Source organism: Temnothorax nylanderi, unplaced genomic scaffold, assembly GCF_030848795.1.
Source record: "Temnothorax nylanderi isolate EJ_2023f unplaced genomic scaffold, tnyl_v1.0 TNYL_tig0110_pilon, whole genome shotgun sequence".
In the NCBI taxonomy this organism is placed as follows: Eukaryota; Metazoa; Arthropoda; class Insecta; order Hymenoptera; family Formicidae; genus Temnothorax; species Temnothorax nylanderi.
Window position 1 is genome coordinate 458,778 of NW_027249172.1, and position 11,604 is coordinate 470,381.

The 11,604-nt window shown below is 34.7% G+C and overlaps 2 protein-coding genes across 10 annotated transcripts; one reads left to right on the top strand and one right to left on the bottom strand.

The window, feature by feature from the left end:
• Nucleotides 1-45: 45 nt before the first annotated feature.
• LOC139776039 (cyclin-dependent kinase 2-interacting protein-like) lies at nt 46-8,064 on the top strand. 5 transcript variants are annotated; one of them, XR_011718996.1, is made up of 8 exons: nt 46-293; nt 518-741; nt 900-1,008; nt 1,424-1,616; nt 5,859-5,955; nt 6,032-6,176; nt 6,798-7,018; nt 7,729-8,064. XR_011718996.1 is itself a non-coding variant. In XM_071712460.1 (4 exons), exons 1-4 carry the CDS (start codon nt 278-280, stop codon nt 1,618-1,620), a joined length of 546 nt encoding a protein of 181 aa, XP_071568561.1. In that variant the 5' UTR covers nt 47-277; the 3' UTR covers nt 1,621-1,685. The 5 variants fall into 5 exon arrangements, 1 of the variants encoding a protein (XP_071568561.1); XR_011718998.1 differs by lacking the exon at nt 7,729-8,064 and adding an exon at nt 2,372-2,476 and having other exon boundaries at nt 6,798-7,362; XR_011718995.1 differs by lacking the exon at nt 7,729-8,064 and having other exon boundaries at nt 6,798-7,362.
• On the bottom strand, nt 2,845-11,315 carry Mahj (LisH and WD40 domain-containing protein mahjong). 5 transcript variants are annotated; one of them, XM_071712458.1, is made up of 16 exons: nt 11,161-11,315; nt 9,824-10,091; nt 8,106-9,446; nt 7,722-7,931; nt 7,260-7,426; nt 6,787-7,027; nt 6,575-6,694; nt 6,201-6,500; nt 5,809-6,006; nt 5,412-5,647; nt 5,080-5,337; nt 4,794-4,983; nt 4,413-4,706; nt 3,828-4,236; nt 3,473-3,712; nt 2,845-3,326 (listed from the first exon to the last, which is right to left on the bottom strand). In XM_071712458.1, the coding sequence occupies exons 2-16, from the start codon at nt 10,082-10,084 to the stop codon at nt 3,115-3,117; spliced, it is 4,677 nt and encodes a 1,558-aa protein (XP_071568559.1). In that variant the 5' UTR covers nt 10,085-10,091; nt 11,161-11,315; the 3' UTR covers nt 2,845-3,114. The 5 variants fall into 5 exon arrangements, with proteins under 5 accessions (XP_071568559.1, XP_071568560.1, XP_071568555.1 ...); XM_071712459.1 differs by having other exon boundaries at nt 5,821-6,006; nt 11,081-11,310; XM_071712454.1 differs by having other exon boundaries at nt 11,081-11,308.
• Between the last annotated feature and the right edge of the window lie 289 nt (nt 11,316-11,604).

Sequence of the window (11,604 nt, forward strand, 5' to 3'; positions counted from 1 at the left end):
TTGTGTAGAGGCGCCAGCGGACATTGTCTATAATTTTATAATGACCTAAGACCTAACCTCTTTTCTACAATTTTTAATTTAAAATTCAAAGAGAGATAGGGAAACAGCTTAACAATTGCGATAATATTTATACACAATGGTTATAAACAAATAACTCGTTTAATGATGAATATAATAGTGTAGAGCAAAAGTAGAATCATTGTTTGTTTGTCGAACTCGTGTTAGATATATGTAAAGTGTAGAGCAATAATTGTAGCTTTATGACAATTAAAAAAGGATGTTTTCTCCTATCAGTAAGTTTATTCTTAATGTATAAGTTTAGATATAAAACTTACAAATAGAATTATAAGGAATCGACTTTTGGAAACTTGTCAATTCTTTTGTCAATTACAACTCTTTTTTTATGATGACTATAAGAATTTATAAATATTAAATATTAACGAAGAAATATGGTAGAATTTTTAATGGCTCATTTTATTTATCTTATCCCTGTTTCATTGAAATGAATTTATTACAGATTTAACCTCGCCTAAGTCATTTCAAGGAAGAAATTTAACAGGGACCGCACGTCTTGTACGTGATTTAGCTGCGGATATTCATGCAAATATACAGCAATGGAACAAGCTTCATCTCCTAGGAGTCGCTTATTTAAAAGACATAACGCAGGAAAAATGTGATAAAAATTATTCCGAGAATTTACAAGATTTATGTGACAAGTTAGAAAATATTTGTGATAATCTGGTAAATGTTTCCTTTAAGCACTCTCTTACTGCATTATTTCATATTTTTACACTTTTACTGGCCAACATCGTTTTGGCGTAATTGACATTTTACTTTACTTAGAATTATATACATATGTGTTTATCAATCTAAGTAATTGAAAGTAACTTTATTTATAGGATGGCATAGTTGGAAACTTAGATCAAATTAAACATCAACTAATCAGTGTAACAGCCTTACATAAAACTGCAGATAAATTGTTTATAACATGGCCGACAACGAAATTTGGTAAGAAACAACCTTAGATAGCTAGATTTGTTAAAAACGCACTTTGCAAAGCATTCACTGTAAATTTTGCGTAGAATGCCAGCAGAAATGTAATCTTTTAACAGAATATGATAGCAAATTGATCACAGAAACCAAGTAGAAAATCTGTTATTTTATGATTAACTATTTAAATAATGTTGGCAGACTCTGCTGATGGAATGAAAACTTAATAAGAACATAGTCTATGCCACTCTATGCTAATCCGCTATATTCCTTTCAAATCTGTTGGCAAATGCTAGAACATTGCTATCAATTTGCTTACTAGAAACTTATTTGTACATAAGTGATAATTACAATGTTTCGATTATAATTGAGTTGTTGAATAAAATTAATTTTGTCGTAATACAATATTACTGTATGCTTCAAAAATGTTTAGGTGAGGTAGCAGAAACTATATACAAAGCATATCACGTGGAAGCTAAATTAAAACGCAAATTACTTGAAAATGTTGCTCACAATTATACAGACTCTTGGAAGATGCTCCATCTTGCAGCATGGGTGTACGAGCCTTCATTGACTGAAGATTTAAAAGTTTTATTAGATTCGTTACTTATTGAAACTGGTCATAGGTGATGAAAGCTTTCAATGTACTTTTTTAATTTTAATATAGTTAAATAAAATAATGGATTGCAATTTTATTTATTCACATGAGAGAGATTCAGATTGAAATATTTTGAGTCCTTTACAGTTATGACCTAATATGATATATATTTGATAACTATTCCAGTTTTCTGAGCAATAAAGAAAACCAAAACTGTTTAAATTACAATTTTCTTTCGTTTACAGTAATGGTTTTTTTTTCAAAATAATTTTTCCTACATTCTTGTGTTGTTTTTATTAAATTTTTTTACATACCATCGTATGTTCTATTCTCTCTATATAAAGAGATGTATTGTGTATAGTATATTAGATAATAGAAAAAAAAATGATGAGAAAATACAAACTCTTTTGTATTTTATATTTTTCTTATTTAATAAAGGAATATAATCATTTTTTTAAGCATTTGATAATGCTCTATTATTGTTTAGAATGAGCATTTAAACGGTATTTTTTATTTTTAAAGTTTTATTCTCATTAGGAAAATTAAAAACATATTAATAGCTCTTCCTCTTTTATTTCTGATTTCCCGAAGCATTTAAGTCGCAAAAGTCATTAAAAAAAAGAAAACAGAATTAATGTAATACCAGAAATTAAATTAAATAATTAGTGTAAGTAGTTACTATGTCTCAAATACAATTCATGTTCTTTTAAAAGGTTATTTTATTATATAAAGCATGTATGACGACAAAAGCTTGTAATTTATAACATAATTCTTTTATAAAAGGTGAAAGGGAAAGAGTGAGACAGGGGACAAAGGGGAAAGAGAAAGGGAAGAAAAAAAGAGAATAAGAAAAGGGGAGAAGGAGTTAATGATCAACTTTACTTGACGGTATTTTTGTTTCTCAATCGATTATTACTACTTATTATTAGATATTCCTAATGTTGAAAATAATCAATACCAATATGTATCAATAATAATCAATGATCAATAATGTTGATAAGAGTCATACAAGGACGTTCTCAAATCCATATTTGGGAATTCCAAAAAGTAGGTAATTAACGAATATCACAAGTCTTCCGTAGCTTAACAACTCATGATTAAGAAACAAGTGAAAAAATTGTAAAATCATTTTATATTAATGCAAATTAAAAAATTTCCTTATATTTTTGTTAAGTGACTCAAATCACGAAATTACATTAGTTGTCATGCCTATATACAGCCTTAATATTTTTATGCCACTAATATTTAACGTATGATTGAAAAGAACATATAACATGGTTTTTTATTCAATAATCAAACAGAAGATTCATAATAATCATTTACAATTAATCATCTGTAATTTGAAAAGTACAGACATGTACTTTCTTCCCCGTAAAATCAACATTCAAATTACAATGGGAGAAATTATCTGTGAATGTACATTTAGAATATCCAATTAATAACCACGATAGAATTCCTTTTTTAATACTTATTATATATGTATGTATATATATGTATATGCACAAAATTATATTTCTTAATGACATTCATGAAAACATTATCTCCAGATCCTCATCCGACAAATAGAAATCCTCAGATAGATCGTTAATATCGACACTGGGATCGTAATCCGCACTATCGTCGCCAGAATCACTCGTATCTCCATCATCATCGTCGTCGCCATCTTCATTATTTTCTCTATCGTTCTGATCGTTATCATCACCATTATCGTCTCCACCAGTATCTGCATTATCACCATCTGTTTTCAGAATACAAACAAAAATTCTAGTGTCATACTAGAACATTACAATGTAATTTACAAATATATAAAAATTTATAACACTCGCGGAACAACACTGAGATATATCTCAGGGATAAATAATAAAATGAAATATTAATTTTTACCATCTGCATTATTATCGTCTGACGCATCATCGTCACCATCGTCATCACTGGCATCAAGATCATCTTCTTCATCGTCTTCGTCAGCTTCATCCTCGTCGTCTCTTCGTCTTCCAACATCGTACAATCTAGCACACGATTCCTGTATGCTGGAAAATTCACCCAGGTTTTCTACTATCGCAATCTGAGTGTCAAATTTATTGCAGGCGAGACTATAAATTCCTCTTTTCACATCACAGGTTGCTAAAATATTAATATATGAAATTAATTTACAGGCTAAAATTAAAAAAATTTTTACATTATCTTTTAAATAGTAATAATATGTGTTTCTTGTATTATAATAATGCTTCTTTCTTACCAATATTATTATAATCTAAAGCATCTAGAGTCTTGAAGGAAGTCGAATAATGAGAATCATTTTCATTGTCTTGATCTAACGAGACTGCATATATAATATTGTTGACCGGTGAGAAGATCACTTCCATGTCATCGAGAGTGGGAACTGTCTTAAGTAGGTGAAACGTTCTCAAATCCCATACTTCAGTATTAGATACAACTTCAGTCCCGTTTGGATGAAAAACTCCGTTTAATGTTTGATTTAATTTGTCAAATTTATGAATTTCTTTGCCTGAATTAACATCCCATAATATGCCATCGCTAAGTACCAACTCGTCGTTCATACTAAAGGTTGCCCGATTTTTAGTATATTGATTTGAAATGGATGGCGTTAAGGTTTTTATTAAGCTTCCAGTTTCTATATCGTATATCTATGATGGAAAGTGTATAGAACATATAAACTTATTAAAATCTTTTAAGATATAACGCAACTGGAAAGTTAGATATAAAGCGCTACTGATAACTGTTAACGTAAACGACATTATTTTCGTTATGCAATACGGTTAATACAATTAAATGCTAATAAAGTCAGTGCATATGTATTTACCGTCGCGCTCTCTCCTTGGGTACCGATTATTCTATCTTGCAACTTGCTAAATTCAATATATTCATCGTTGTCGAAGGCATTTTTCATTTCGAAGAACGCTCCCGTGTCCCAGAGCACTGACATAGGACTTCTCCAAGCAGTGGAGGTCAACAAAAGATTACCACGCTTATTACTTTCCATGTGATACACATACGTTTCATGGCAATTATAACTTCCCTCTTCCATCCCTGTTTGGACATTGAACATTTTGACGTCTCCAGCATGAGTGCCCAAAATGAGATACTGTGTGCAAGGCTGCATTCAAAGATACAATTAAAAAGAGATATATAAAACAATAGTTTACAAAAGCCAGAATGGTTTACAAAATAAATTAAAACTTACCGAGAAAGTACAACAGGTAAATATTCCTCCCACATCGGTAGGCCGAAAGGTTTTTATAGGACAGAAACGGCTATAAATGTGTTTTCTATCTAATCTTCTACCATCCATTCCGAATGCTCGTCTCGTTAATCTCACTGTTACATTCGTAGGTGTAGAATTTTTTGCGCACGGGTCTGGACATTTGTGTGGTCTACAATATTAATTGAAGTACATAGATAAAACAAAACCGAAATAATCGCATTTTACACATTATATAGCTATTTTAAAAATAGAAAATATTACTTACACAAAAAGATTGAATTGCGGGCATGTTACCATAGGATTTTTACAGAGAGCATGTTGATTAGTTAAATATTCCGTGATAATAGAATCGAGAGTAACCGATACGTTGGAGCTAGCTACTCCATGTCCTCCACCACTTCCGGGATCTCTAAAAATCTGTTTCTGTAAAGATCTACAGCTATTTGATTGAGGCTGTATCATAGATTGATAATTAGCTGGAATGACTAGATTAGCTGGCTGCTTTTCGGACGAAATTGATTTCCTACAACATAACGACAATTGTTTAAAAACAAGATATCGACTATAAACATGTTGAAGAAAGTATACGCAACTTACTTCTGATTAATTTGTAATTTAATTGGCTGATTTGCATTATTCGAAATAACATTTTGATTCAGGCAATCAGCGAGCTTTAATCGGATGTTATTATTCACAGATGAACCGGTGCCCGTATGGGATATAAATCGAGATGATGTGGGAGTAGTATTGTTTCTACAAGTAATTTCTTTTTGCGCACATCTAATTGTATTATATAAATTGACAGGGGCACCTGGAGAAAAACTATTTCTTGGCTAGAAAAATAATATTTCGATATTTGTAATGTGTATTTTATACAAAAGCGTTAATTGTTTATTATTTTATAATTATTAAAAAAGAACGTATATATGTATATACATATGTATCTTTTATCTAAATTTTATAAACGATCTTATTGATCACCATTTTAACTTACAGTTACGCTTACAGGATTTCGGTATGTAAAAGGTTGATATGTTATTGCAGGTTTCATAATTGCGGATGATTCCAAGTTTGCTTCTCTGTGTAATACATTAGCCGTCTCAGTTAAACCCTTCGACATGAGATGCTGATATATTAAATGGTTAAGTTGTTGTTCATTATATTGTATTCTCGTTTGGGCTACAACATTAGCCTATAAAAAAATCATTTTGTTTCAGAAACATCGCAAGAATAATTGCAAGAAAAGATAAATAAATACGTAGAAAAGATAAATGCCGGATATTTTGAAGATGCTAAAAACAGGTTAACTTCAAAGAATTAATAATTGGAAAATGTGCGGCTGTTTTGGGATAACTTGTGCATGTATGTAAATTAAAAGCAGCTTACCCTATGTAAACTGACTAAGGAAATTTCATATTCTGCACCCGTTGGTTTCGCTTTACCAGATACCCTTTCCATTAATTCGAGAGCATATTTTTGGAAAATAACATGTTCTTGACGTTTTTCTTGTAAGATAGGATCTTTCATAAGCGACTGAATTTGCCCATTCGTGAACATTGGTAACTTGCTAATAATCTGCCTAACTTTCTCACTACGTGCTAGTCCAGCTAGTGCACGACACGCCAACGCTCGTATGCTATCGGCATCAGTAATAGGTGTTTTCACCATCATTAATTGCAGTAACACCTGTTACAAAAAAAAAATAATTTTATATAAATCATATCCAGATAATTATTTAAGACACGATTACACATACATACCATTATTCCGTTATTCGACCTAACGCTTTCCCATACTTTTTGTATCAATTCTTCGCTATTGTGAACGTTCTTTTTCTTGGCAGATCCAGTTACAGAATATCTAGCTACATTTCCTCCGACCTTAAAAAGTCATCAAATATCATCAATTAGAACACCTTAAGAATATTATATACATACATTTGAGAGAATAATTTATATAAAATAAAACGTACTCTGTTTATAGGAGCGCATACACAATTAATTACAGCTCTAAGCGCTGCTCTTTGTACATCAGGATCTGCAATAATCTCACATTCAGCTGCGGCTAGCAAAAGATTAATCGCCATCGTCACCGACATGTCTGGCATGTCGACTTTTTCGCATAGCAGCAACATAACTTTTGGTACAACAGAAGAAATTGCGATAATGTCCAAACATGATCTGACCGTCTCTGCACTAGAAGTAGTATGTACCCTAAAAATATAAATTATTTAGAAATTCCAAAACTCCTAACTGTGTATTTGTATATGTAATATCACTGATCTCTATATAACACTGGACGGCATAGCATACACCATCCAATGTTATATAGAGATCAGTGATATTACATATATATGATATAATATATACTTTAAAACACAAAATTACAAAGATCCGGTAAACTTTTGTTAATGTAGATATGTGTTAATTTACACTGTCCACTCACCGTCCACTATAGTTCCATTCGCGAGCATAAGCTATGATTTGCAAAATCAATGTAATACCACCTAAACGATAAAGCTCTTCCACTGGTGGCCATATCGCTCTAACTGACATTAATTCTTGGAGTACCTCTACTTTTGCTTGAACTTCCTCGCTACTCAACTTGCATGCCTAGAACAATAAACGTGCCTCAAAAATGTATATCCATCAAATATATAAAAATATAACAATTTACAACAAAAAAAAAGAATGTAATTATGGGCACAAATCGTATTTTAGAATAAGATTGCTTAAGTAATTAAACGCGATTTAAATAAATGATCCGTTAAAAGATAAGAAACACTTTGAGATTTATCGTTTCAGGTAATTATAAAGCGTGGTTCACAAAATTGCTCATTTTTTACCACTCTGATAAGATAAGATAAGAAAAACTCCTTTAAATGCATAATTAATTGCTTATCCTTACCTTGTAGGGTGGTAATGAGGGCTGCCATGTATCGCGTTCAGCTCTAACGTTTTCCGCACGTTGCAATTGCTCTGCTTTTAAATGCAAATGCGCTTCCATGTATCTCTTCAAAGCAACAGTTACGTGTCGTACAATCTGCCTCGATGCACACTCTTCATCGTCATTTAGAGTCGAGTCTTCTTCAGGATTTAAAAGTGTCAAAACCGATATCTACAGCAGAATTTAATTATATTTTACTTTATCGAGCAAAAAACAATTCAATGTGAGCTCCGTTATCTTTTTCACAATGAACAATTTTTGTGGTTTAAATTAAATAGGTAAATAAACATTAAATTTATTTTCATTTTGCTTAGTGAGCATAAGCACTGATCAATGTTTCCTTACCACGTTATACAATTGTCTCAAGCCGTCCCGTGCGTCAAACTCTTCCAATATAACTTTGAATGGGAAAGAAAAGCCAAAGAACATAGTCGCGTGACATCGTCCAGAATCATGACTGCATTCCAACAACCACAATGCGTAAATCACGAGATTGGATATTATGTGTTTCGGCAACAGACACACTCGTTCCATAGCATCCTCGCAGTACGCAAGATAATAAAGACATATAGATACACCTGTCGCCGCAACACTCGGCCTCGGCACGTCTAACAGCCTTTGCAAACCGCCGACATTTAGGAATTCGATTGAGAACTTTTTATGACACAACAAGGACGCGAGGTACTTAAGAGCCTCAAAAGCGAGTCTGCAATCCTTAGTCTCTTGCACGTTTATGTATTTCAGTATCAAGTCCAGAGCGTTGTGTTCAAACACATGGCCAAGAAACTCCTGATACTCGCCCATCGGCGTCAGGTATCGCAAAACCAGCATTTGCCGAGTCGCCAGTGTAGGAGGATGCATTTGAATACTACCAATGACACGCGATTTCGTCTCGGCCCAGGAAGAATTTGAATTTCCCTCTGCCTGTGTCATTTGCGCGTAAGAACTTTGAAACAGACTGGACGACTTTTGCAAGTTGCTTCTGACGGATGCCGGCACAGCGATTCTTGTCGGCTGTAAACTGTAGCTCTGCTTGGATGGTGTCACTGACAGATTGATCGCGGCTTTCGGGATGGACAGAGGTGGGGACATGATCTCGGGATAGAGTTCGCTGTTCTTCACAGGCGTCTCACAACCGGAGTTGCTCCTCTTCTTCTTTGTGGCTGGCACGTCATTGTGTATCGTATTATTCTCATCGGAAGAAAGTGACTCTTGATTTTTCATAACTCCGTTTTTCTGCCATTTGTCTCGTAACTTGCGCTTCTCGGGGATGTCTCTGCCATCGCAATCGGTGACGCTGTTCTTATCTTGTCCAACATGAGCAAACGGCCTAACGTTCTGCTGACGATCTTCGTGCGCCTTCTCCTGCAACTTATGCAACCGTTGCAACATTAGTGGTACCATTTTGGCATTTTGATCTCTAAATCCTGTAGCTATGTCTTGCACTTCCATAGCGGCGGCCAGAAGGCCGGTCGAGTAGCTCTGTAATGGCTCGATGCTTTTTTCTGCCCAAGAAAATAATCTGTGTATAAGACCTTCCATATCTGGCTGAAATACTGCTGAGGTTTCTAATCCTGGGAGTATATCTAGCATCAGTCGACAGGCAGCAATGTTCAGTTTTCTGACGTCTCTACCAGTTATTCCCGCCCGAGTCCAATATGAGTCTCTCAAGTAATCGTTTATTAACTGAAACAAACATATATTATTAAAAATATCATTTCACGGTGTGACATTATAATTTCAAAGGAATATGTAGATAACGAAAATATTGTTATCAAGCAAATTCTGCTTAACTTGTACGATTGTCTTATCATAAAAATAATACAGCAATAATTTCTGCTTTACTCAAAAAGGGCAAACTAAATAAGCTGAGTTAACTAAACATTACAATAGAAAATAGTGTAGAATTCCGCGTCGAATATTTTTAAAGTTGTGATAAAAGCAAGATTCACTTAAATTCACAAATATTATTATATCAATTACATTCAAAAGAAACAAATGTAATACGTATCATGCTATAATATATACTCTTATCGGATTTTATCAATTCTATATATAGTTACCTTCGTCATGAAATTATCCTTTCTAAATAAAACTTTCAATATATGTCCGAAATTGCATTCTGGATCGGTGCGCGACGGATGTCTCTCGTCGAACGGATCTGGATCCACATTCATGTAACGTTCTGTCTCGAGTTCTATTATATCCGCTAATCTCTCGAGAACAGGAATGGGATCGTAAGTTGGTGAGCTATGTTCTTCCTCCCATTGCCGTAGAATTTGTACAACGTCTGTTACTTCCGCAAGCGATTCTGCATTCGCCATTATTTATCTGCAAATATGTATACGTTTAAAACAACAATTTGAAAATCTTTCTCGTCGAGCTTTCTCGTCGGATTTCAACGCGTAACAAAATTTTATATTAAATCTCATAATTGTGTGCGCGCGCGCGCGCGCGCAATGTATATGCACACACATACGTGCCCAGACAGCTGCAGACAGCACACATGTCCAAAAGCGGGACATAAGACGTCTAAAAGTCGTCTAAAAGACGTCCCGTTTTTTGACATAATGCTGTCTGGGATGTGTATAAAATCATACACTGTACTAAGTAAAATAAATTATTGTACAGCACATTCCTACGAAGGAACCCGATAAGAGTTTTCGCCAGAAGTGCGCTAAAATCTCGACACGCGAGTCCTGTCAAACGCGGCAACATGGTCCCCGTCAAACCGCAACGCAGAGGTTAACTCCCGCGCGAAAGATACAGTACGGGACAATCGATATCGATGATATTTACAATTTTTCGATGTGTCAGGCATTTAAAAAGAGAACAACCGTTCCGTTGACCGGCCTCGAAGCAAAAGACTCCCCTCACTGACACGCGAGAGACATCCTCAATGTCACGACGCGTGTGAATTGCGGCAAACCGACGACATAACCTCAAAACCGCCAACGACGGTAAACAAAAGGTAGGATGACAAACGGAGGGATTGTCGGAGAGTGTTGTTCGAAGGAGGGCAATTTCGACGCGTCACAATTCGGCCCCGACGGAATTACGCAAGGGAATCGGGCGAGCCGGCCGGCGTCGCAAATTCGCGACAATTCGCGGCGAGCGCGAGGATCACGGGCTCACATCACCGTTTCGCCGCGCGTCACGGTGGCGCGTGTCCGTTACAGGTTAGGATCCGCGATACGCATTTACGTTTGACAACTGGTCGTTCGATGGTTATTCCTCCAGCAATTTTGCCAGCGATCTCCCCGACGACACGGACGATACGCGCGACTCGGGCAGACAGCTGAACAAGACTCGAGACTTACAAATATTTAATTATCGTTATCACACTTATCCGTCACACTGGCTCTTGCACAACGATGTATATATCGGCATGGACAGTAACCTCATATTTCAGAATCCTCGTGAATCTTCGGGTAGTTCCGAACAACTGGTTTTGCAAAAATATTAGAGATGGGTAACGTAAACATGAACTCCGTACAGCCCGTACGACGATCCCGAATCCCGAGCACGTCAGTCACGTGGTCGCCATTTTGAGCATTGTTCGCGCGCTTAAATTTTGATCCGGTTCCGGTAAGCTACGAAGGTAATTATTATACAATAAACAAAATATATAACGATATAAACCGTTACTCGTATACCTATTATTAAATTTATGAAATTTTTTATTTAATTGTAATTGTAATTGTAATTATTTATTAACATTAATCGAAATCGCTTTTATCTTGCACATGAGAAGCTTCGCTATTTCGATTAACAAAAATATAGCGTTGCAAACTGATAATACTTTTAATTATAATAACTAATAGATAATAACATCAATTAATAA